The sequence below is a fragment of the Myodes glareolus genome, chromosome 20 (genome assembly GCF_982192425.1).
Source record: "Myodes glareolus chromosome 20, mMyoGla1.1, whole genome shotgun sequence".
Lineage (NCBI taxonomy): Eukaryota > Metazoa > Chordata > Mammalia > Rodentia > Cricetidae > Myodes > Myodes glareolus.
The window spans coordinates 12,898,906-12,926,460 of record NC_142045.1 but is presented as its reverse complement, the minus strand read 5'-3'; the positions used below and the strand labels follow the sequence as shown (position 1 = coordinate 12,926,460).

The 27,555-nt window shown below is 36.8% G+C and overlaps 1 protein-coding gene across 4 annotated transcripts in view; it reads left to right on the top strand.

Annotated features, from left to right (window-relative positions):
- The window catches only part of Fstl5 (follistatin like 5), a 501,743-nt gene that overhangs the window by 319,486 nt on the left and 154,702 nt on the right, over nucleotides 1-27,555 (top strand). For all 4 annotated transcript variants that reach the window (XM_085682503.2, XM_085682502.2, XM_048424769.3 and 1 more), the window contains exon 7: nucleotides 12,319-12,485. In XM_085682503.2, the coding sequence (XP_085538629.2) occupies nucleotides 12,319-12,485 (167 nt within the window). The remainder of the gene's footprint in view (nucleotides 1-12,318; nucleotides 12,486-27,555) is intronic.

The window sequence follows — 27,555 nt, the reverse complement described above, 5'->3', positions numbered from 1 at the left end:
TGAGAATGATTAATTCATATTCATTCCATCTAGAACACTTAATTTTCTTTTTTGATGTTTCCTACTTGCTATGTTATTAGTATTTGTTTCAGGTGTCTTTTGCTAGAGTAAGGAAGGAGAAGGGGATGTTAATAAATATATCACTGATTTAACTTATTTTATGTTTCAATGTAATAGAAATTATATGTATATTCAGGGAATTAACCTTGTGAGACTACTGTATCACTAAGTTAGATATACAGTGGATTCTATATCTCACTACTGTAAAATAGACACATAAATAATGTAATGCACTCCTGGTAAAGATGTCCAGTTCTCATGATTTAAAAATCTAATTCAAACTTACTATCATCATTCTCCTTTTATAGACACCACAATTCCCATGTTAATATTTTCTTTTCCTTCTATAATCACATATTTTTGTTGTTTCTGTTTATGAGATGGGGTTTCTCAGTAGCTTTTGAGCCTGTCTTGGAACTAACTCTTGTAGACCAGGTTGGCCTTGAACTTACGAAGATCCGCCTGCCTCTGCCTCTCCAGAGGTGGGATTAAAGAAGTGCACCACAACTGCTTAGCTAATAATTACAAATTTTTATATACATTCAGGCATTTATGTATACCATAGTCTCTATTAGAATGAATAGTTAACAAATTCTAGATAGCAGTGGCATTAGACCAGATTTGTCCTTTGAACTTTTACTTCTGGGGGAAATTTTTTTTCTTTATTTTATTTTGAAGATATATTAATCAAAGCCTGAAGCAGAAAACACAGGGCCTACATGGATCTGGCCTCTGCATGTATATTGCAACTTTCAATTTAGTATTTTTTTTTTTGTGATTCATAAATGTGTAAACAAATGAGTCTCTAATTCTTGTGAGTTTTCTCTTTTCCTTCTGTTGCCTTGTATTGTCCAACATCAATCTAGCTTTTATTTTATTTTATTATATTTCATTTTGTCATATTTTGTCATTATCTTTTAGAATCTTAGAAACCAAATTTTCTTTTTCCCTCCTTCCGTCCCTTATTCTCTCTCTCTCTCTCTCTCTCTCTCTCTCTCTCTCTCTCTCTCTTTCTCTCTCTTTCTTCTTTTTTTCTCTAATGAGAGATAGAAAGGGAGTGTATTCTGATGGGAGGGCAGGTGGAGAGAAACTGGGAAGAGTAGAGGGATGGGAGACTGTAATCAGTATATATTGTATGAGAAAAGTACCTTTTTTTAGTAAAATAGGAAAGATGAGATAGTATTTTGTGTGTGTGTGTGTGTGTGTGTGTGTGAGCATGTACATGTGCATGCATGTGTGCCAAAATGCATGTGTGCATATAATTTGCACAGAGGGTAAGTTCAAGTGTATTAACTCATTAGCCGTCCATCTTATTTCTGTCTCACTGAAATATGGCCGACGAGCCAACAACAAGAAGCCTCCCTGTCTCCATCCTCAGCTCTGAAGTTACAGGCATAGGTCATCTCATGTAGCATTTCTTTTTAATGTTTTCTTGATTGCATGACAAGTATCTCCTCAGCCTGAAAATACATTTTTATAATTCTTATAATTCTAGTCATGAAGATAAGAAAAAGTACATAGTAACCCACAGTAAGCTAGTAATTTACATGATTTTGTGTTGCTAAATTATCAAACAGAAAATAAAATAAAAAGATCTACAGTGAAAATGGCATGTCTTCAAAATCTTCAAAATATGAGGTTAGAAACAGCATCATCAGAGCGTTATATTCTTTCCTTGCATACTAAAGAAAGCTGTTAGGAAGATGAGACATTCATGAGTCAATAAAATACACAAATTTCTCAAAACATTCTTATGTGTACTCCACTTAGGTTTCCCTTTAACAAGAGTATTTTGTGTTTTGTTGTTGTTGTTGGTGGTGGTGGTTTGTTTGTTTGGTTGGTTTTTTTGGGGTGGGGAAGGGTTGTTGTTGTTTTAAGCAGGCTCACTGTGGAGCTCAAGAAGTAATTAAACTTGTTCCTCCTACTTCAGCTGCCCAAGCCTGGTCCTCACAGAAATGTGTCACCATAAAAGACCACAGGATTTCTGAGCAACACGTTACACATGCTTTGTCTTAAAGATCATTTCATTCAAATGTTTTCTCACTACAGCAAAGGCTTAGAGAGAGAGCAAAGATGACTGCCATATTACTGCAAGCAACGTTTTGCATATCACTACCAAAATCTGACTCTAGATAGAATGGTAGAAAACAAAGAATGCCATCATCGTTATGGATTCAAGAACATAGAGATAAAAGATTATGTTTCTTTGGATCTTTGTTATGTTTACAATTCCAAGCACTAAAATACTCTTGAGCATCGGCACACGCACACACATGTGCACACACACACACACACACACACACACAACCTGATCACACCTTATTCTCATAAAATTTAAAGAGTTTTAAAGTGAATGATGGCTTCATTCATACATACTATAATAGGATATGATAATTATACATTTAACGTTTGTATAAGTACATCATTCATTCCCACTAAAGTGTTCTTATTGCAAGTTAAGAATCAAAATGCTTAACTATGAATGTTGGAAAATGAATCACATGAAAAAGACTAAAGATGGACATGTGACTTCCTAGATCGAAGAACTTTGGCTCACTTTGTCTAGGGAAGAACCTATTGATCTGATTTGCATCAGTTTCAATAAAAATGATTCTTTTTGTGAATAAAATTTCTTTAATGTAGTTGGGATATGCAAAATTCTAAATAATTTTTCAAAATACTTTTCTTTAACACCTAAATAATTATTTCATAATTTTAGTTGATAATGAATAACTTTAGTTAATAATTTAAAAGTTTCTAAAATAAATTAAAGTAAAGCTGTAGAGAAAAAAGTTTTCTGTAAATATTATTATTGCCTGAATAGTAATTCTTTTTTTCTAATTATAAGTTCTCTTTAAAATGCAGTTTGGAAGGCTAACTCATTGTCAGTATTTATTATAGAGGATCATGTTATTCAATTAAAATATAATATATGACAACTACCTCAAATGGCATACCAATTTCTTATGAAAGAGTTGATGAAAAGATTTTCATGGTAACCTAATAGCAATTAAATTCTAAGTAATGAAGTATCCAACAGTAGTATGATGCTATTAAGATTAGAGATTCTATTTTCTTTTTTATTATTTAAAGAGGAACTTAGATGCTATACTTCAGGAATAAACATAGGGAATTATTAATAGTCTTTATGACATCTATATGTATTATGTTTATACTGTTTCTCTTTTTAATATTTTAAACTTTATATATCCAGAATTCTCTGAAATTTTTTTTATTATTATTATTATTTTTTAAAGTAAATTTTATTAAATTATAAAAGTTTCCATTTCCGCCCCTCTTCCCAACCCCCTCCCACTCCCCCCACTCCCTCTCCTCCTCCCTCTTCGACCCTTAGGGCAGTCAGGGTTTCCTGCCCTGTGGGAAGTTCAAGTTCCTCCCCTCTCCCTCCAGGTCCAGTAGGTGAGTGTCCAAACTGACTTGATCCCCAAAATCCAGTATATGTAGAGGAAACAGGTCCCAGTGTCATAGTCAATGGCTTTTCAGAAAGACTTCAGGCCAGCCACATTCAGAGAATCCGGTCAAATTCCGAGAATCTGGTAAGATCACTTCCTCGTTCAGTCCCAGTCCAACTGGCCTTGGTAAACTCTCATTAGATCCGTTCCATTGTATCAGTGGGTGATAGCATCCCTCGCAGTACTGATTTCGTTTTTCATGTTCTTCCTCCTTCTGTTCCTCATTTGGACCTCGGGGGGCTCAGTCCGGTGCTCCAATGTGGGTCTCCGACTTTATCCCCGTCCTTCGCCAGATGAAGGATCTATGGTGACAAGCAAAATATACATCAGTATGGTTATGGGCCACGGCCGATTCAGGCACCCTCTCCTCTGTCCAGAGAACAATCTGGGGGATCTCTCCTTGGACCTGAGATCCCATATATAATCAAGTCTCCTGTAAACCCTAAAATGACTCCCTTAGTTGAAATATATTCTTCCCTGCTCCCATATTCATCCTCCCTCCCTCCCCCCCCATCCCAGGCCACCGAGCTTTCCCCATTCCTCCCCTACTCCCTTCTCTCTAACCCTCTCCCCTTCCATCAACCCTCCCACCCCCCCATGCACCCGAGGTTACCTGGGACTCTTGACTATTTCCTACCTCCTGGTGGATAGGTAAATAATCTTCATCAGGTTCATCTTCTTATTTAGCTTCTCTAGGATCACGAATAATAGGCTCAAAGACCTTTAAATATAGTTAGAATCCACTAATGAGTGAATACATACCGTGTTCCTCTTTTTGGGTCTGGCTCACCTCACTCAGTAAAGCGTTTTCTATTTCCATCCATTTGCATGCAAAATTCAAGATGTCATTGTTTTTTACCGCTGAGTAAAACTCTAATGTGTATATGTTCCACACCTTTTTTAACCATTCTTCTATTGAGGGGCACCTAGGCTGTTTCCAGGTTCTGGCTATTACAAATAGTGCTGCTATGAACATAGTAGAACAAATGCTTTTGTAGTATGTTAGGGAATCTTTAGGGTATATTCCCAAGAGTGGAATTGCTGGGTCCTGAGGGAGGTTGACTCCCAGTTTCCTGAGAAACCGCCACACTGATTTCCACAGTGGCTGCACGAGTTTGCATTCCCACCAACAATGGATGAGTGTTCCCCTCACCCCACATCCTCTCCAGCATAGGCTATCATTGGTGTTTTTGACTTTAGCTATTCTGACAGGTGTAAGATGGTATCTCAAAGTGGTTTTGATTTGCATTTCCCTGATCGCTAAGGAGGTTGAGCATGACCTTAAGTGTTTTCTGGCCATTCGAAGTTCATCTGTTGTGAATTCTCTGTTAAGTTCAGTACCCCATTTTTTTAATTGGGTTAATTAGAGATTTAGTGCCTAGTTTCTTGAGTTCTTTGTATATTTTGGAGATCAGTCCTTTGTCTGATGAGGGGTTGGTGAAGATCTTCTCCCAGTCAGAAGGCAGCCTTTTTGTCCTACTGACAGTGTCCTTTGCTTTACAGAAGCTTCTCAGTTTCAGTAGATCCCATTTATTCATTGTTTCTCTTATTGTCTGTGCTGCTGGGGTCCTACTTAGGAAGAGGCCTCCTGTGCCTATATCTTGTAGACTACTTCCCACTTTCTCTTCTATCAGGTTCAAAGTGGACGGATTAATGTTGATGTCTTTAATCCATTTGGACTTGATTTTTGTGCATGGTGATAGATATGGATCTACTTTCATTTTTTTACAGGTTGACATCCAGTTATGCCAGCACCATTTGTTAAAGATGCTTTCCTTCTTCCATTGTATACCTTTAGCTCCCTTGTCAAAAATTAGGTGCTCATAGGTTTGTGGATTAATATCCGGGTCTTCTATTCGATTCCAAAGGTCGATTTCTCTGTTCTTATGCCAATACCAAGCTGTTTTCAATACTGTAGCTCTATAATAGAGTTTGAAGTCAGGGATGGTAATGCCTCCTGAAGTTCCTTTATTGTATAAGATTGTTTTGGCTATCCTGGGTTTTTTGTTTTGCCATATAAACTTGATTATTGTTCTCTCAAGGTCTGTGAAGAAGTTTGATGGGATTTTGATGGGGATTGCATTGAATCTATAGATTGCTTTTGGTAGAATTGCCATTTTTACTATGTTGATTCTCCCAATCCAAGAGCAGGGGAGGTCTTTCCATTTTCTGGTATCCTCCTCAATTTCTTTCTTGAAAGACTTAAAGTTTTTGTCAAATAGGTCTTTCACTTCCTTGGTTAGAGTAACCCCAAGATATTTTATGCTATTTGTGGCTATCATGAAAGGTGATGTTTCTCTGATTTCCCTCTCTGCTTCTTTATCCTTTGTATATAGGAAGGCCACTGATTTTTTGGAGTTGATCTTGTATCCTGCCACGTTACTAAACGTGTTTATCAGCTGTAGGAGTTCTTTGGTAGAGTTTTTGGGGTCACTTATGTAAACTATCATATCGTCAGCAAATAACGAAAGTTTGACTTCATCCTTTCCAATACTAATCCCCTTGATCTCCTTATGTTGTCTTATTGCTATTGCTAGAACTTCAAGCACAATATTGAAAAGGTATGGAGAGAGTGGACAGCCTTGTCGCGTTCCTGATTTTAGTGGAAAGGCTTTGAGTTTCTCTCCATTCAGTTTGATGTTAGCTGTCGGCTTGCTGTATATTGCTTTTATTATATTTAGGTATGATCCTTGTATCCCCAGTCTCTCCAACACCTCTATCATAAATGGGTGTTGAATTTTGTCAAATGCTTTTTCAGCATCTAGTGAGATGATCATATGGTTTTTTTCTTTCAGTTTATTTATATGATGGATTACATTGATAGATTTGCGAATGTTGAACCAGCCCTGCATCTCTGGAATGAAGCCGACTTGATCATAATGGATAATTTTTCTAATGTGCTCTTGGATACGGTTTGCCAGTATTTTATTGAGAATTTTCGCGTCGATGTTCATGAGTGAGATTGGCCTGTAATTCTCTTTCTTGGTTGTGTCTTTGTGTGGTTTTGGTATTAGGGTAACTGTAGCTTCATAAAAGGAGTTAGGCAATGACTCTTCTGTTTCTATATTGTGGAATACCTTAAGGAGTATAGGTATTAGCTCTTCCTGGAAGTTCTGGTAGAATTCTGCATTGAAACCATCTGGTCCTGGGCTTTTTTTGGTAGGGAGATTTTTGATAACAGCTTCTAATTCTTCGCGACTAACAGGTCTATTTAGATTGTTCGCCTGTTCTTGGTTCAACTTTGGTATATGATACTTATCTAAAAAAATGTCCATTTCTTTTACATTTTCCAACTTTGTGGCATATAAACTTTCGTAGTAAGATCTAATGATTCTCTGAATTTCCTCTGTGTCTGTGGTTATGTCCCCCTTTTCATTTCTGATCTTATTAATTTGCATGTTCTCTCTCTGCCGTTTGATTAGTTTGGATAGGGGTTTGTCAATCTTGTTGATTTTCTCCAAGAACCAGCTTTTTGATTCATTGATTCTTTGGATTGTTTTCTCTGTTTCTATTTTGTTGATTTCAGCCCTCAGTTTGATTATTTCCAGTCTTCTACTCCTCCTGGGTGAATCAGCTTCTTTTTTTTCTAGAGCTTTCAAGTGTGCTGTTAGGTCTCCAATGTGTGCTTTCTCCGTTTTCTTTATTTGGGCACCTATTGCTATGAACTTTCCTCTTAGCACTGCTTTCATAGTGTCCCATAGGTTTGAGTATGTTGTGTCTTTGTTTTCATTAAATTCAAGGAAGTCTTTAATTTCTTTCTTAATTTCGTCCTTGACCCAGGGGTGATTTAGTAGTTGACTGTTCAACTTCCATGAGTTTGATGCCTTCCTGGGGTTAGCATTGTTGTTGAATTCTAATTTTAATCCATGGTGATCTGACAAGACACAGGTGGTTACTAATATTTTTTTGTATCTGTGGAAGTTTGCTTTGTTACCGAGTATGTGGTCAATCTTCGAGAAGGTTCCATGAACTGCAGAGAAGAAGGTATATTCTTTCCTATTTGGGTGGAGTGTTCTATAGATGTCTGTTAAGTCCATTTGATTCAATACCTCCAATAAATCTCTTAATTCTCTGTTTGGTTTCTGTCTGATTGACCTGTCCATTGGTGAGAGAGGAGTGTTGAAGTCTCCTACTATTAGCGTGTGTGGTTTGATGACTGCCTTGAGTTCTAGAAGAGTTTCTTTTACATAAGTGGGTGCCTTTATATTCAGGATTGATATTCGGGATTGAGACTTCTTCCTGATGAGATGTTCCTGTTATGAGTATGAAATGTCCATCTCCATCTCTTCTGATTGATTTTAGTTTGAAGTCGATTTTGTTAGATATTAGAATGGCCACACCCGCTTGTTTCTTAGGTCCATTTGCTTGGAAAACCTTTTCCCAACCCTTTACTCTGAGTAGGTGTCTGTCTTTGTGGTTGAGGTGTGTTTCTTGTAAACAGCAGAATGTTGGATCCTGTTTTCGTATCCAATCTCTAATTCTGTGCCTCTTTATAGGTGAGTTGAGTCCATTGATATTAAGAGATATTAATGACCAGTGGTTGTTGACTCGAGTCATTTTTTTTTTTTTTGGGTAGTAGAGTGTATGTGTTTTCCTTCTTTGAGTTGTGCTAGTGAAGGGTCGCTAGATGTCTGAGTTATTGTAGTCAGTGTTGGCAATGTTGGATTCCTTGGGATGTAATTTTCCTTCTAATATTCTCTGTAAGGCTGGATTAGTAGTTACGTATTGTTTAAATTTGTTTTTATCCTGGAATATTTTGTTTTCTCCGTTGATAGTGAATGAAAGCTTGGCTGGGTATATTAATCTGGGCTTGCATCCATGGTCCCTTAGTTTCTGCAGTACCTCTATCCAGGACCTTCTGGCTTTCATGGTTTCTATAGAGAAGTCTGGTGTAAGTCTGATAGGTTTACCTTTATAGGTTACTTGACCTTTTTCCTTTGCAGCTCTTAATATCCTTTCTTTAATCTGAATGCTTTGTGTTTTGATTATTATATGGCGAGGGGATGTTTTTTTCTGATCCAGTCTATTCGGTGTTCTGTATGCTTCTTGCACCTTCATAGGAATATCACTCTTTAGGATGGGAAAGTTTTCTTCTATAATTTTGTTGAATATATTTTCTGGACCTTTGGTCTGCAATTCTTCTCCTTCTTCTACTCCTATTATTCTTAGATTTGGTTTTTTTATTATGTCCCATATTTCCTGAATGTTTTGTGATGAGAATTTGTTGGATTTGCTGTTTTCTTTGGTCAGGGCATTTATTTTCTCTATGGTGTCTTCATAATCTGAGATTCGTTCTTCTATCTCTTGTATTCTATTGGTTATGCTTGTTCCTGAAGTCTCTGTTTGTTTACCTAGATTTTCCATATCCTGCCGGTCCTCGGTTTGTGTTTTCTTCACTGCCTCCATTTCAGTTTTCAATTCTTGAACTGATTCCATTACCTGTTTGATTGCTTTTTCTTGGTTTCCCAGGGTATCATTTACGAATTTACTTATTTCTTCAAACTTTTTGTTATATTTGTCTTCCATTTCTTTACTCATTTCTTCCATCTTTTTGTTATATTTCTCTTGTATTTCTTTAAGTGAGTTATTCATACCCTGTTTAAGAGACTCTATTGCTTTTATAATGACACTGTTTTCCACTTCTTCCGGTATAGGGTGTTCAAGTCCTTCTGTCATAAGATCGCTGGGATCTGGTGTTTTCGTGTTGTTTTTCAGATTGTTGGAGGAATTCTTGCCTTGGCGCCTGCCCATCTCTTCCTTCAGATGCTCTCCAATGGCTCGTCCCTCCGCTGGGTCTTTTGCTACTGGATTAGTGCCCCTTGCTATCCAGGAATCACTTTGCCTGCAGCCTTAGCTTGCTGCAGGCATGCTATTAGAACAAAGGGATTTTCGTCCCTTTGCACTCACCGCCTGTACATCCTGCGGTGCCCACCCCAGCTGAGATGGAGGAATTTAAGCCCCGAAAAAGGGAGAGGGGAGGGTATGGGTTCCAGGCAGAAAGCTGGGATGGCGTAGCAGGAGAGAGGGATTAGCTGGGGGAAGCTGCCCCTTTGGAGTATTCAGGGAGATAAGGGTGGCGGGAATATTGTGTGTTCCCTAACCGGCCTTGTGTGGCGGTCAGGAACAATACACTTACCCCTCCACAGGATCAGAGCCCCTCGCTGGTCAGAGGTGCCCCTGCCTGCAGTCTTGGCTTGCTGCAGGCCGGCTATCGGAACAAAGGGACTCCAGTCCCTTTGCACTCACGGCCTAACCTGGCCCGCGGTGCCCACCCAGGCTGAGATGGAGGAATTTAAACCCCGAAAAAAGGAGAGGGGAGGGTATGGGTTCCAGGCAGAAAGCTGGGATGGTGTAGCAGGAGAGAGGGATTAGCTGGGGAAGCTGCCCCTTTGGAGTAGTCAGGGAGATAAGGATGGCGGGAATATTGTGTGTTCCCTAACCGGCCTTGTGTGGCGGTCAGGAACAATACACTTACCCCTCCACAGGATCAGAGCCCCTCGCTGGTCAGAGGTGCCCCTGCCTGCAGTCTTGGCTTGCTGCAGGCCGGCTATCGGAACAAAGGGACTCCAGTCCCTTTGCACTCACCTACTGACCTGGCCCGCGGTGCCCACCCCGGCTGAGATGGAGGAATTTAAGCCCCGAAAAAAGGAGAGAGGAGGGTATGGGTTCCAGGCAGAAAGCTGGGATGGTGTAGCAGGAGAGAGGGATTAGCTGGGGGAAGCTGCCCCTTTGGAGTATTCAGGGAGATAAGGATGGCGGGAATATTGTGTGTTCCCTAACCGGCCTTGTGTGGCGGTCAGGAACAATACACTTACCCCTCCACAGGATCAGAGCCCCTCGCTGGTCAGAGGTGCCCCTGCCTGCAGTCTTGGCTTGCTGCAGGCCGGCTATCGGAACAAAGGGACTCCAGTCCCTTTGCACTCACCTACTGACCTGGCCCGCGGTGCCCACCCCGGCTGAGATGGAGGAATTTAAGCCCCGAAAAAAGGAGAGGGGAGGGTATGGGTTCCAGGCAGAAGGCTGGGATCTTCTCTGAAAATTTCAAAGTATACTAGTTCCAATCAATGTAATAACACTTATTCGTGCCTATTTCTTTGTATATATGAATTTCACCATATGGGTAGGTGTATAGAGGTGTGTTTATATATGTGGGTATAAATATACGCATGTATACATAGGGCAGCATATATATCAACTAAAACAGATGGAAATGTCCTCTGAACTCTTACTATTCAGGAAACATCACAAAATAAAAGTAAGTATCAGTCAATGTTATTGAGAAAAAATAAACTGTCTATACAAATGATTCGGCAAGGTAATTGTGGTCTATTTTTTAGATTTTTCTGATGTAATTTACAAAATAGGATATTGGATTGAAACTCTCTGTAATAGGGGTTTTTGGTTTAAAGACTATCTTGCCCACTTCTTGGATAATGAAAAATGGTAATAGCCTAAATAACAATTCTTCCTGTCTTGGAGACAAGGTACTCTGTAATAGAATAGCAATCTAGTTTGTTTCTGACTTTCCTGGTTAGTGGTGTATGAGACTGTACTGTCTTCACACAAATCACTTAATATTAGCACTTGAGTGTGCTTAAGGGAGTGTAGGCCTTCTGTCAGCTCCTGTCTTTCAAGGCAAGAATATGCCTTGGACTGATGGTAAAAGCAAACTCCAGACATCTATTTGTTGAATGGTTATGCCATATGAAATTCTTTTTTTTTCCTTCTAGAGAGAAAAGGTTAATAGAAGAGGTGTAAGCAAACTTAAACCTTGAATGAGAGGTGTCTAGGGAGGAATTGTTACTACGCAGGCAGGTTCAAATTAGAAGACATAATGAGGGTCACTCAATCTCATAAAACATCTGTAACCCCAAACAGTTGATTGTGATATATAGGACTTTAAGAGGTAATATTCAAACATAGTGTGTCATCAGAATAAGAGTCTAAACAATAAGCAGGAACCACAGGGCATATCCAGGAGGATGCAGAAATGGGAACACTGTTTCAGTTATCCTAATGATGACTCTTCAGGCAATGGATGGTAATTCGTAGATGGTAAGGATTGACTGAGAAAAGAAAAGTGACATTTACCTTTCCAACAATGTGTTCATGACTGCATAATCCCAGACAGACATATAAGTACTAGATAAGAGAGATGTTTAAGTGTAAAATTCCAAGAACAGAAAATGTTTACTGTACCAGCACTCAGCGAGAACAGACATAATGCCACTTCATGACTATGAGGTTGGTAAAATTTGGAGCATATTTTCATTTTTCCTCTCCCATTCCAACTTCCCAAATAAGTCCATTTTCTTAGAGACAGTTTATATTTTCCAACTTAATGGTGCAGTTTGCCCACGTAGCTGTGCAACTGTTCTCTGAAGCTGGCCAGCAATGATCTCACCTCACCTACAGAACAAATTCATCAGACAATAAGCAACATCATTTTTATTTCAATGAGGATGACACAGTACATGTGCAATTGGTGGTTAAATAATTTATTTCTCTTTCAGGTGCAATCTGCCATGCTTAGTGTAACTCTCCTTTTGATACTCATTTCGCGGTTAATAGTTCATCGCCTCATGAGGACGCTTGTCAATCAACTAAATTGAAATATCATTCCGACCTTTAATTGGAAACAATTTACTCTTTTCTTCATTTTACTGAAAGCTTTTTTTCTCTGCTATTCAAATTCAAAGCCAAAATCACTCATATTCATAAACTTTATAATAATTAATGTTGGAAAATGACCTACTTACCAATATACTGATACGTTTTATTGCAGAGGTGATCCAGCTGAGTCTGCCTGAAGAACAGAGAGTGGTCATTACAGCAGCCACTGTGGGACAAAGTGCTGTTCTGAGCTGTGCCGTTGTGGGAGCCCTGAGACCCCCTATCATATGGAAGAGGAACAATATTGTCCTAAATAATTTAGATTTGGAAGACATCAATGTGAGTATGTGAAGCACAGATGCTGTCCATTGGGTGCATTTTGCAGTGTTACCTCGGGCTCTGTTGTGCCTAGGGAGATAAATGAATACTGGATACAGAGTAGAGGAGAATTATTAGCAGGTTGTATATCCATCCTACCAGTTGGTAGGTACCCAACAGATCAGTTGTAATTGTGCAAATCATTTCTATTGGTGTAGTAAGATTATGTAGTTGTGTATTAGTCAGGAAATACATTAGCATAACATTTTTATAAATATCTCCTTAGTTTTAAAATGCAAATTGCCTTCCTAGTAAATTCACATCTAATATGCTTTCCAGTAACACAGTCATGCAAGCCCAATTTTGCATGCATTTAAAATTTTTATTTTATTTTAATTTATTTAAAATATAATTTCTCATTTTACCTGCTAAATGAATTTCCCATCCCCTCCTCCTGCTCCCTCCACCTTCCTCCCCACCCTTTATCCTACCACCCATCCTAACCTCAGAGAGGATAAGGCTTCCCAAGGGGAGTCAGGGAGTCAACATAGTCCAGCAAATTGCTTTGAGGCAGGACCAAGCTCCTCTGCACTATATCTATGCTGAGCAAGGTATCCCTCCAGGGAGAATGGGTCTTCAAAAGGCCAGAATAAGCAGTAGGAATAAATTCTGGTGCAACTGCCAATGGCCCAACAGTCTGCCCCAATTGTATAACTGTCACCCACATTCAGAGGGCTTATTTGGTCCTATGCTGGTTTCCTTGCCATCAGGCCGGAATAGGAAGGCTTCTATTAGCTCAGGTTAACTGTTTCAGTGGGTATTCCCATCATGGTCTTGGCCTCCTTGCTCTCACTCCTCTCTCTCTTCTACTGAACTTTGAGAGCTCAGCCTATTGCTCTGCTGTGGTTCTCTCACCTGCTTCCTTCAGTTGGTGGATGCAGGTTCTATGGTGACATTTAAGATATTCATCAATCTGACTACAGGACAAAGCCAGTTCAGGCACTCTCTCCTCTGTTGCTTAGGGTCTCAGCTGGGGTCGTCCTTGTGGTTTCCAGAGATTTCTCTAGTTCTGGAATTCTCGCTAGCACCATAATGGCTCCCTCAATAAAGCTATCTCTTTCTTGTTCTCTGACTCTGTCCTTCCCCAATCTAGACCATCCGGTGTTCCCTCTAGTTCTCCTGCCCCTTCCTTTATTCTCCACCACATCCCCTTTCTCCTTCCCTTCTCCCCCCATCCTTACACTCCCAATTCTCTCAGAAAATTTTGTTTATGTCCCCTTCCCAGGGGGATATATGGATGCTTCTCTTAGGGTTCTCCTTGTTACTTAGCTTCTATGGGTTTGAGAACTACAAGCTCCTTATACTTTGCTTTACAGCTAACATGCACCTATGAGTGGGTACAAACCATAACCATCTTTCTGGGTCTGGATTACTTCACTCAGGATAGTGTTTTTCAATTCAATCCACTTGCTTACAAATTTCAAGATGTCATTGTTTTTTACTGCTGAGTAGACACCATTATGTAAATGTATCACATTTTCTTTATTCATACTTCGGATTAGGAGCATGTAGGTTGTTTCTGGATTATGGCTATTAAGAACAATCTTGCTATGAACATAGTTGATCAAATGGCCTTGTAGTATGGTTGAGCATACTTTGGGTATATGCCCAAAAGTGATGTTACTGGGTCTTGTGGTAGATTGATTTTCAATTTTCTGAGAAACCAGTATACTGATTTCCAGAATGGGTATACAAGTTTGCATTACCCCTGGCAATGGAGGAGTTTTCCCTTTACTCTGCATCCTCTTTAGCATAAGTCGTAATTGGTGTTTTTAATCTTAGCCATTCTGACAGGTGTAAGATGGTATCTCAGAGTCATTTTAATTTGCATTTCCCTGTTGAACATTTCCTTAAGTGTCTTTCAGCCACTTGAAATTCTTCTGTTGAGAATTCTCTGTTTAGATCTGTACCCCATTTTTAATTGGATTATTTGATATTTTGATGTCTTACTTCTTGAGTTCTTTATATATTTTGGAGATCAGTCCAGTGTCTAATATGGGGTTGCCAGCACCTGTTGTAGATGCTTTCTTTTTTTCATTGTATAATTTTAGCTTCTTTGTCAAAAATCAGGAGTTCATAGTTGTGCAGAATAATTTTCAGGTCTTTGATTCAATTTCATTAATCAACCTGTTTTTATGCCAGTACCAGGCTGTTTTCATTACTGTAGCTCTATAACAAAGCTTGATGTCAGCAATAGTGATGCCTCTGGAAGTTCCTTTATTATACAGGACTGTTTTGACAATCCTGGGGTTTTATTTTTCCATATGAAGCTGACTATTGTTCTTTTGCGATCTATGAAGAATTGTGTAGTTATTTTGATGGGGATTGCGTTGAATCTGTAGATTACTTTTGGTAAGATTGCTATTTTTATTATGCTGACCATACCTATTCAAGAGCACGGGAGATTTTTCCATTTTCTGATGTCTTCTTCAATTTCTTTCTTTAAAGATTTAAAAGTTCTTGTTAAACAGGTCTTTCATTTGTTTGGGATAGTGTTATCCCAAGATAATGTATGTTATTTGCGGCTATTGTAAATGGTAATGTTTCTCTGATTTATTTCTCAGCTTCTTTATCATTTTATATAGGAGATCTAATTTGTTTAGTTAATCTTCTATCCTGCCACCTTACTGAAGATGTTTATCGGGTATAGGAGTTCTTTGGTAGAATCCTGGGGTCACTTATGTATATTATATCATCTGTAAACAGTGAAAGTTTGCCTTCATCCTTTCCAATTTGTATCTGCTTGATCTCCTTTTGTTGTCTTATTGTTGTAGCTAGAACTTCAAAAACTATGTTGAATAGATAAGAAGGGAGTGGACAGCCTTTTCTTTTCATGATTTTAGTGGAGTCTCTTTGAGTTTCCTTCCATTTAATTTGATGTTGACTGTTGGCTTGCTGCATATTGATTTTACTATGTTTACATAAGTTCCTTATATCCCTGATCTCCCCAAGACCTTTAGCATGAAAGGTTATTGGATTTTGTCAAATGCTTTTTCAGTATCTAATGGGATGATTATATTTTTTTCTTTCTGTTTATTTATATAGTGGATTACATTGATAGAGTTTTGTATGTTGAACCAGTCCTGCATCTCTGGAATGAAGCCAACTTGATCATGGTGAATGATTTTTTGATGTGTTCTTGGATCCTATTTGTCAGTGTTTTATTGAGTATTTTTGCATCAATGTTCATGAGAGAGATTATTCTTTAATTTGCTTTCTTGATTGAGTCTTTATGTTGTTTCGGTATCAGGATAACTGTAGTCTCATCGAAAGAGTTTGGCAATGTTCCTTCTGTTTCTATTGCATAGAACAATTTGAATTTTTGGTAGAATTCTGCAAAAAAATCATTGGGTTCTGTGTTTTTTTTTTTTTGGAGGCTTTTGATGACAGCTTCTATTTCTTTTTAGGCTATAGTTCTATTTAAATTGTTCACCTGGTCTTGATTATATTTGTTATGTGGTACCTATTTAGAAAACTGTCCATTTCTTTTACATTTTCCAATTTTGTGAAAGACAGGTTTTTTGTAGTATGACCTAATGATTTCCTCACTCTCTATTGTTATGTCCCCCTTTTAAATTCTGATTTTGTTAATCTGGAAGTTCTCTCTCTGTCTTTTGATTAGTTTGAATAAAGGTTTGTCTATCTTGTTGATTTTCTCAAAGAACCGACTCTTTGTTTCTTTGATTCTTTGCATTGTTTTCTTTGTTTCTGTTTTATTTATTGGGGCCCTCAATTTATTTCTTGTCATCTGCTCTTCCTGGGTGAGTTTGTTTCTTTTGGTTGTAGAGCTTTCAGATGTGCTTTGTTAAGTCACTAGTGAGAGCTGTCTCCACTTTCTTTATGTGGGTACTTAGTGCAATGAAATTTTTTCCTAGCACTGCTTTCATAGTGTCCCATAGGTTTGGGTGTGTTGTGTCTTCATTTACATTGAATTTTAGGAAGTCTTTAATATCTTTATTTCTTCTTTGAGCCAGGAATGATTTAATTTAACACTGTTAATTTTCCATGAGTTTGTAGGTTCTCTGCAATTAGCGTTGTTCTTGAATTCTAACTAGAAACCATGATGATCCGATAAGATACAGGAGTTTATTCCAATTCTTTTGTATCTGCTTAGGTGTGCTTTGTTACCGAGTATGTGGTCAATTTTAGAGAATATTTCATGAAGTACTAAGAAGAAGGTACATTCTTTTGTGTTTGGGTAAAATGCTCTATAGATGTCTTTTAAGTCTATTTGAGTCATGACATTTGTTAATTCTCTTACTTATATGTTAAGTTTCTGTCTGGTTGACCTGTTCATTGAGGAAAGTGGGGTGTTGAAATCTGCTACTATTAGTGTGTATGGTCTGTTGTGCAATGTAAGCTTTAGTAATGTTTCTTTTACATATGTGCGTGCTCTTGTATTTGGGGCATATATGTTCAAGATTGAGACTTCATGTTGGTGGATTTTTCCTGTGATGAGTATGAAATATCCTTCTCGATCTCTTCTGATTGATTTTAGTTTGAAGCCAATTTTGTTAGATATTAAGATAGCTATACCTGCTTGTTTTGGGGTTCATTTGATTGAAAAATCATTTTCCATCAAACCATATTTCCATCAAAATATGTCTCTGAGGATTAGGTGTATTTCTCCTATAGAGCAGAAGGATGGATTCTGCTTTCGTTTCCATTCTCCTCACCTGTGTCTTTTTATAGATGAATTGGGTTCATTGATATTAAGAGATAATAATAATGATCAGTGATTGTTAATTACTGTCATTTTTCAGTGATAGTGTTTTGTATTTCCCTTTTTTGGGGTTTGCTGGTGTGAGATTATCTGTTGCCTGTATTATTATGGGTACAATTAGCTTCTTTGGGTTGGAGTTTTCCTTCTAGTACTTTCTGTAAGGCTGGGTTTGTGAATAGCCATTGTTTAAATCTGGTTTTGTTATGGAATATCTTGATTTTTTTCCTCAATGGTGATTGAAAGCTTTATTGAGTATAGTAGTCTGAGCTTGTATCCGTGGTCTCTTAGGGTCTGCAGCATATCTGCTCAGGACCTCCTGGCTTTCATGGTTTCTATTGAGAAGTTGGGTGTACTTCTGATACATCTGCTTTATATGTTACTTGAACTTTTTCCTTTGCAGTTCTTAATATTCTTTCTTTATTCTGTATATTTAGTATTTTGATTATTATGTGGTGAGGGGACATTTTTTTTAATCCAATCTAATGGTGTTCTGTAAGTCCTGTACCTTCATAGGCATATCCTTCTGTAGGTTGGGAAAGTTTTCATGTATGATTTTATTTAATTTTATGTGTTTTTGAATTGGAGTTCTTCTTCTTCTATTCCTATTATTCTTAGGTTTGGTCTTTTCATGGTGTCCCTGATTTCCTGGATAAGTTGTGTTAAAAATTTGTTGAATTTATCATTTTCTTTGAATGATGAATCTATTTCCTCTATAGTATCTTCAACATTTGAGGTTCTCTCTTCCATCTCTTGTATTCTGTTGGTTATGCTTGCATCCATAGGTCTTGTTCATTTAAACAGATAGTCCATTTTTTCAGAATTCCCTTAGTTTATGTTTTCTTTATTGCCTCAACTTCAGTTTTCAAGTCTTGAACTATTTCCTTCACCTATTTGATTGCTTTTTCTTAATTTTCTTGAGTTTCGTTAAGAGATTTATTGATCTATCTCAATTTCTTGCTTGTCTTTTCCTTCATTTCCTTAAGGGAATTTTTTGTTGCTCTCTAAGTGTCTCTACCATCTTCATAAAATTATATTTAAGATCATTTTCTTCTGCTTTTTCTGAGCTACAATGATCAAGTCTTCCTGTTGTATGACCACGGTGTTCTGGTGTTAACAAGCTGCTTTTTGTAGTTGTTGAATGAATTTTTTTCATTGGCTCCTACCCATCTCTTCCTCCAATTTGTGCCAGTAGTGTCTTTGCCTCTTGGTCCAATCCTTGCAGCTAGTGTCTGTGTCTTAGGGAGCTGCTCTTCCTCTGTATGCAGTCACTGTCTGTGTCTCAGGAAGCCACATGAGGTCTCTCTTGGCCCATTCTCTAGGTTCACTCTGTAGCTGCAGTCTATGGTTCAGAATTTCTCTGAGGTCACAGCAGGGGAAGGGTGGATTTGGGGCATGGGTCTTGCTCCTTACAGGGTCCAATCAATGGAGAGGGGAGGGGAGGTTGAAACAGCCTATTTGCTGGAAGCTTGCCTACTGGCTGGCTAGTGAAGCTGAGGCAGGTGTGGGAGAGCCCTGGAATTTTGCCCTGGTACTGAGGGCCTAGAGAGTGTCATGCCCAGCTGGCTGGCTGATCACTCACCTCTTGGTCTGCTATGTGCAGTTGCAGCCTCCATATTTTAATTCTTAAGAAGAAAATGCTTTAAATTATATTTTGCTGTGCACTGGTTAATAAAGCTCAGATACTTAAGGGACACATGAAAGAAAGAACATGTCTGTCACGTCTGTCATTTCCTGATGAAATGAACTGCTATAGACCATTTCAAATTCACTGGGAAAAGGGAGACCATGTCCCTCCTAGGATGAGCTGCCTTAATAGTGTACAAAGCCTGAGTATTTTCTTAAGGGATAGATAGATCCAGGCCAGTAAAACAGACAAAGAAAGAAAAGCAAAAATAAAATAAAATCCATTGAGTTCTACCTGTATTGATTGAGCCTCTCTGGAAGCCATATTTGTCAAAGAATCTTGGGAATATCGATAACTATAGAAAATTAATCTCTTTGCGATGTCATCGTGGTTGAGCAACAGCCTGTAGCTTGTGAAAAGTTCAATGAGACTAAACAAACTTTAGCTTTACAATCCTTTGGCAGCAAGAAATATGAGTATCTTAGTTATTGTCTTACGGTTCTGAAGAGACAACATGACCATGGCAACTCTTATAAAAGAAACTGTTTAATTGGGACTTGCTCACAGTTTTAGAAGCTTAGTTTATTCTGACAATGGCAGGGAGCATGGTGGCATACAGGCAGACATGATGCTGGAGACACATTTGAGAGCTCTACATCTAGATCCACAGACAGCACAAAGAGACAAAAATGGCCTGGCTTTGGGTTTTGAAACTTCAAAGTCACCCACCCCTCCCTGCTCCACCTCCACTGACAGACTTCCACCAGGCCACACCTTCTAATCCTTTCCAATAGTCCCATTCTTTGAAGATTAAGCAAAGTGGAAGATAGAAAATTGTTGGCAACAAGAAATCCTGAGCACTCTAAACAAAGATATCTAAAAGAACCCATACTATTCTAATTTTCACTGTTGTTTAGTTTGTTTTCTAAATTGGTTAAATATGATTAGCCATCTGGATTAAACCTTAGCATCACTATATCACTTATTTCCATGTTAAATTGAACAAGAACTTATTTTTTGATGTGTTTGGTTTCTTGAACATGACTTTCCTTAAAACTCCTTTCCCCCTCCCATATTGCCTTGCAGGTGATATTTCTTCCTGTGTATAATTCCCTCCCCCACTGGCCCTGAATTTAATTCATCTATCAAATAAAACTAGCTTAACTAGAATTTATACTGTTTCACCAGGAAGAATAAAATCACTTTGTGTTTGGTTTCAGAAAAGAATTATACAGATGTAGTAAAGTACCACTGCAACACTGGGCTCACGTGCAGATTTCACTGTCTATCACTCCCTGGACGGTTTTTCAGAATTTAAATCAGATCAAATGCGTGCCTCTAGGCAACTGAATATCTGTTTTCTGATTCTCTGCTGATTGTCACCTGTCAGCATAGACTGCATTGGGATTCAGTTATTTTCTTTCCCAACTTTAGTAGCTAATGTTTTATTGACTCTCATTGGCCTGCGCTATTGGTTTCTCTGATCCCATTGCAGCTGTTCATAAGTTGTGGCAGATGCGCATGTAGTCTGAGACATTGTCTTCTCACTCCTTTATCTGTAAAACATTCTGTCATGTGCACATTCAGGAGCCAATTAGTCTGTGAAAAATATGTAGTGTGTGAGAATTTAGGCAGCAACTGATCAACAGATGATATTCTTTCTGCCTGATAATGAGAATACCAAGGTACCTTGTACAGAGTGTCTCAATTGCAGTGATGCTACATGCTTCCAGAGGGATTATTCCAGAATTTTTTTCACCATTGTGTATTGCTTTTCTTAAGAAGAAATAAGCTGAAATTACACAAATGCCAGCAGCTACAAATCTGAGCATTTTCTCTGTCCTGCTTTGTTGTTTGAGTGTCATTTTTAAAATCATGTGAATGAAAAAGGAAGTATGGAAGGCTGCAAATTCCCATTGTGCTTCCTTTTTTTCTTTTCTCTTTTTCACTGTGGAGAAAAGATGTAGTGTGAGATCAATCTTCCTAAAATTTTAAGTGTACAATAAAGTCGTGTTAACAATAGGCACACTATTTTATAGCACAGCCCCAGATCTTATTTATCTTCCATAACAGACCCCTGGTAATAACTCATTTCCCTCCCACAGCCCACAGAGACCATTATTCTACACTATATTTCTATGATCTTGACTTTTGTAGCTTCCTCATAAAGTGGGATCATGTGGAGATTATTCTTTGTGACTACCTTATTTCCCTAAGCATAATGACCTTCAGGTTTATCAATGTTGCTTTATAAGCATAAAAATGGTCTGTCATCTCTCTTTAATCTATTTAATAATTTCTTTCTTTGGCTATATTGAAATGGACATGAACATATAAATATATTTTTGAGGTAGTGATTACAAATATTTCAATATACTCCCCATGTAGGATTGATTGCCTATATGATAATTTATTTTATACTTTTTGTAAAACCTACATCCTGTCATTAATAGTTGATACCTTTTATACCCAAGGGTCCCCATAGGTTCCAGTATATTGATATCTTTGACTAATCTTGATATTTTTATTTATCTATATGTTGGGTAATATTAATTCTATAGCAGAAAGTAATGCTCATGATTTAAATTTTATTATTATAACTATTATTTTGTTATTATGTCTAGATGATGTGTCAATGGGTACATGCAATATGGGGCTCATGTGAAGGGTAAAGGAAAACTTTGTGGAGTCAATTATATTCCTCCCCCTTTGCATGATGGCAGTGATAGAACTCAGGTTTCCTGGTTTGGGCAATAAGTGCTTTCATTTATGATCCATCTCACTGATTCTACTTATGATCCCAGTTAGCAGTTTCTTAAATATTAAGGTTGCTGAGCAGCAGTCCACATATTTCATGCCATTTGTATCTTCTCATTGAGGAAGTATCTACTTAGTTTCTGGGCCCACGCTTGCTTAAGTGTTATTATTATTATTATAAAATTACTATTTATTATTTGTAGGCATCTCACCAAATTAATATGCTTTCATGAGAGAAACATTTAATAAACTGGGAACTGAGAGAGCTAGATGGTAAAGCTTATACATGGAAATCTGAACGGTAGCATCAACTGAGTGGAGAAAATGAATAGTTCTTCCTGTGAGATCGAAAGATACAAGGATGCCTGGTCTCTGTGTTGTGTACATCACATCTGAGGCAATCTGAGGCAGGGTGAGAAGTCAAATAAAGGAATGTAATGTACGAGAGACTCCGGCCATTCAATGCCAGGTGTAGGTAAGAATGTGTTTTCGATTATACATGATCACTCTCAAGTTATTTCCATTTCTGAAATATGTTCACAGTGATTGTCACATAGTTTCTTTTCATTTAAAGAGACGTGTTCCATTGAAATCTATTAAAAGTGGATCACATGCAATTGAAGGAGCTCTCACATGAAGAGAAAATTAGAGATTCAGTCACCAAGGTGACAGCTCACCAGATTCTTAGGTTGTAGAGACAAAAACAATTCTGAGGCCAGCAACTACTTCAGTTTAGAAAAACAACATATAGGAAGAATAAAATCACCATTGTGTGCAATAATTTTAAGACATTGTTTACCCAATATAGAGTATTATAGCTATTTAAAAGTGCTTCTGAATATCTGCTGTAGTTTATATTAATGACTAGAATTAATTAGTTACATCAAGCATCTACAACCTGTGAATAGGAATTCTACTTGTAGAATATGATAACTATTCCATGTAATCTTAATGCGTAGAACATTAAGAAAGAACTATTTTCAAAATTTTACCGTTAAAATATATATAAAAAGAATATAGACTATATATATTTTTCATACTTGTTTTATATGATATAAAATATTTATATAGTTATATTTATTTACACTTTTTATACACACAAATATATAAAGACACTTTTGTCTTTTAGGTTGATCATTTTTAACAAAGCCCAAATCTATATTACTAATATAAAATTATTTAAATTAATTTTAAAAATAAATACAAATTGAAAATAGTTCTGTTTATTATCTTAAAAAGCAACACAGAATATTTCACTATGAGATATAATAGAGGAAAGCATTAAAACTAGTGATTTACTGAAAATAATGACATTTTGACACCGGAAATTATCTGGTATTTACTGAATGTGATAGCACATTCCTATAATCCTAGCACTGAGGAGGTAGAGGCAAAGTGATTAGAAGTTCTATGTCATTCTTAGTTACACTGATAGTACAAGGCTACAGTAGAGTGCAAAGTGTGATCAAAAGAATAAGCTCACCAACAGCAACCTGTTAGGAAAATGAAGGGAGAGAATTACTACCTAGGAATGGAAATTTCAAATTGATGTGCATTGTCAAGTTAAAGTTAAATTTCATTGAAATTTAATGTTACATTTAATGGTCTAAAGTTGATTTTAGATGTCCTTTTTGGCACTTCTTTGCACATAAAGAGGCTTATGGCTGCCATTCATCTTTGGTTAACCTAAAAATATGAAGTAATTTAACCATGATGTTGTATTGTATGATAATTTGTCATTACACCTAATTTTTAAAGTAGATCTTCTATTTTTATATTTCCTTGAGTATTTCTATTAATGCCATTATGTTTCTGGATGGTATATACTATTTCCCATAAAAACACAATTAGATTTGTTAGAAATTCACTGTTAAGTTTAATTTTTTTGTTAATGTGTTATTACTTATAAAAACGAATATTTTAGTAATTGGAAATTTGAGAGTATACATTTACATATTAAGTATATAGAATAAACATGTAGAAAGGACTGTATAGAACAGTGAGATTATGCATATAATTATCACAGGAAAAACACCAGGGTGGTGTCAGTCTTTCTTTTCTCAAGAAGAATATGGAAATAATAGTGAAAATATTTATCTGCCAAAAAAAAAGAGGGACTGGAGTTACATCTAGATTTATATGATGGTTTTGTTGGTTCCAAAGTGTTCCTATTTTAATTCTGTGGGAATTTTTTCATCCTAGTTTCATTTATTTCTTTACAGTAGATATGATGTTTAAAAAATGAGTCATTTTTGCATATAGTATTATTAATCTGTTTCATTGTTTTCAATTTTATGATTATACCAAACAGAAACCACAATCTTTTAAAATATTTTACATAATTTATATATAAATTGTAATATACTTAAGTTGATTGTAGTTAGTTGTAATTTTTTTTTAACTCTTTGGTCTTTGGAGGTCCATTACCCTCTCCCAGATAAATACACTGAGACTTTTTTAGTTATGAACGCACACAACCTTAGATTATCTTATTTCTAGCCAGTTTTTTTTTAACCATAAATTATTCCTTCTACATTTTGCCTCTGGGCTTCTACCTTTCTCTGTTCTATATACTTCTCTTTCCTGCTTACTCTGTGGCTGGCCGTGCCACAGATGTTTTCCTCTATTCATTCTCTTGTTTCTTCTCTTCTCTTTTTCTCTTAATTTTTATCCTGGCCTGGCAGCCCTGGCTATACCTCTTCTGCCTCGTTATTGTTGTTAAACTCTTTATTAGATGGATCAGGTGTTTTACACAGGCAAAATAGCACAGCTTTACAGAATGATCTTTGCATAGTTAAACAAATATTCCACAGCATAAATTAATGTAACAGACCTTAAGCTACTATTTCACAATATTTCCCCCTTTTGTCTAAATAAAAATGGAAGGATTTAACTTTAGCATTCTAAAACTGTATACAAGAAAAACAGTTATCAAATAAGAATTACATTGGCAATATTCACTCAATTTGTACTTAGCAAATGCAGAGAAAATGCTCAATTTTCTATCTTATCTTAGTGATTCTTCAGTTTTATACCTAATTTACTCTCTGTCAGAAATCAGAAAACCATAACATCAACTATTTAGTCTTTAACTTGATCAAAGACTCCTGAGTTATATAATATTACCTAAAAACAGAGACATCTGGCTGCCTGGTTAATCACTCAAAGTTCCTCTGTAATATTGCGATATTTTTGTCCTACACATCTAGTATATCTGGCAGACTTTTCAGTACACCAGGAAAGTTGAAGGACTGTCCTACCCTGTATTGACCAAGTTTATTAGCTACTTTCCTCTGTGTCCTGTAGAATATCTGGCAGACTCTTCTGTGAAGCAAAAATCTAAAAGGACTGTCCTGCCTTGTCTTGGCAAAAATCAGTCTTTTTCTTGTGTCCCACTTGTGAATTCTGTGCAACAGACTGTCAGTCAAAAGAAGAACAGATTCTTGTCCAACTGACTAGTTTTTGACACAGCAAAAGAAAACTTCATATGCTTTTATGACATAGATTGTTGTTGCCAGGAGCAGAGGTGTCTCATTCTCATGAAAATCTGCATATAAACCAAATACTTTAAATATCATATTCTATATTTATTTGTAGTGTTTGAAAACATCTCTCTGTCTAAAATATACCTGTTTAGTCTTGAAAACATACCTAATGTGACTACAAGTTTGATTATTATATATTAATTGTTAATCTTACTTCTTATTTATACTCTGTATTTTTAAATGAGCTGCATAAGCACAATATCCCAAACAAGATTAGAAGCATATATACTGTATAACAGAAATATATTATTAAATTTGTATCAAATTGCAAAAATCCAGGCCATTGCAAAATATCTGATAATAATAGTTGTCTTTTTTATTGTGTATTCCTATATTTCCCTAAATGACAAACATCCATAACCCAACAAATAACCAAAAATGATTACACCCAAAGTTTTGAAAATTTGGGCATCATTTTCTCTAGACTTCTTTCTATTGTCTGTGGCTAAAAGCATCTTTAGGGGTTCCAGAGAAACTAGAGATAATGGCCACATCCTGGGCAGACCAGGTATAAACTTTGTTGATATATCCCACCTGTCAAAATTCAGAAGGTCTTCCCAAATCTTACCTGATTCGTGTCAACCCTGAGAGAATGCATAACCTCTAGTTTCCTGTGGAAATAAAAGCTAAACCTCTCATACAGAGCAATACAAACTTATTTGAGTTTTGTTTTATAATGAAGACATAGTTAAAATATCTAAGTTGTTTATTTCTTCAGTCTCTTTTTGAGTCCCATGTCTCTTAACAGCTGTTGTTTCCTTATCAGAAAATAGAAAATTCAAAATTAACACAATACCATATAGGATCCATACTACCTGAGAATTTTCCATTGTTATTTGACGTTTTTATAATATTTTTGCTTTCTTTTTAAAGACTCCATTATTTTTTAACTATTTATTTCTTTCTATGACTGTTTATATCCTTTTTTATAGTTTACATTGCTACACACACACACACACACACACACTCACACACATTAACCTATTTAGAGGTTTTCTTCCACCTTGTCTGTCTTTACCGTGTATCTCTAGTCTTCTTCTTCTTCTTCTTCTTCTTCTTCTTCTTCTTTTTTTTGTCTACATGAGATAAGCAGAGTGGTTAGGACCTCCTCCATGGCATAAGTGGCTGAATCTGCCCACATCTTGGGTTTGTGAAAGCCAAGCCTAAAACTCGCAGGTAAGTTGAAAGTACACTTGACCAGGAACTGCATTTAGCCCCACAGAGCTCTAAAATTCCAATGCCTATGGTGTGGTTGGTGGTTTTTTACTTGGCTTTTTAAAAACCTTAATATGCTGGCTGCTGAAGGGCTTACTGTAAGGCAACAACTCTTTCAAAGAGTCTTGCCTGGTTTTTTGTTTGTTTGCTTTTGTTTTTTGTTTGCTTGTTTTGTTTTTTTACTTGTTTTTTTTTTCTAGCTTTCTCAGGCCCTGACTGGAAATTCAGGACCCCCATTGGGTGCCTCAGCATAACTTTTTAACTGTTGAGTCTTTAGGAGCCCACTGTCCACCTCCCAAATAAATTCACGGGGATTTAGTCTTACTTATGATTTCCCAGCCTTATTTCTAGCCAATTTTTCTTAACTTAAATTATGCCATCTACCTTTTGTCACTGGGTTTATACCTTTCTCTATTCTATATGCATCTCTTTGTCTTTCATGGCTGGGTATGTGGCTTGCTGGCTTGTAACTGGCATCCTCTTCTCCTTTCTTGATCCTTCTCTTTTTTCTTCTTCTACTTATTCTCTTTTCCTGGCAGCCCCACCTATCCTTTTTCTTGCCTAGCTATTGGTCATTCAGCTCTTTATTTGGCCAATCAGGTGTTTTAGACAGGCAAACTAAGAGAGCCTTATGGAGTTAAACATGGAGCATAAAAGGGTGCAACTCATCTTTGCATCATTAAACAAATATTCTACAGCATAGATAAATGTAACACATCTTAAGCTAATTTTTCACAAAAGATGATTTCCACTTTAATACTCAGGTGTATTATTGTAAAATGGCTTAAATATCATAGGGGAACTAATTTAAGCTTAATCAGCATTAACAACACAGCATTAACCTTGATCAATGTAAATACATGATAGTTTATATAAAAAAATACTTCCATTCAAGGAGCCACTAAAATACTTGGCTTAGACTTGGATGAAGCACTTGGGGTTGAACATATAAAATGTTTGATTATAAACGCTGTAAAAAAAACAGCATAAAAAGAAATTAATTTGGGTAGGCCTAGAGTCCAGCCAGTTAATTCCCTTACTCAAGTGGTACCACCAGAAGGATTGGAATTATAATTTAGTCTGAGACACATTATAAAATAATTTTTCAGAAGAAAGACAGCAGCAATGATGACACGAAGAAACAATGCTTATTTTTAGTTTACTGTG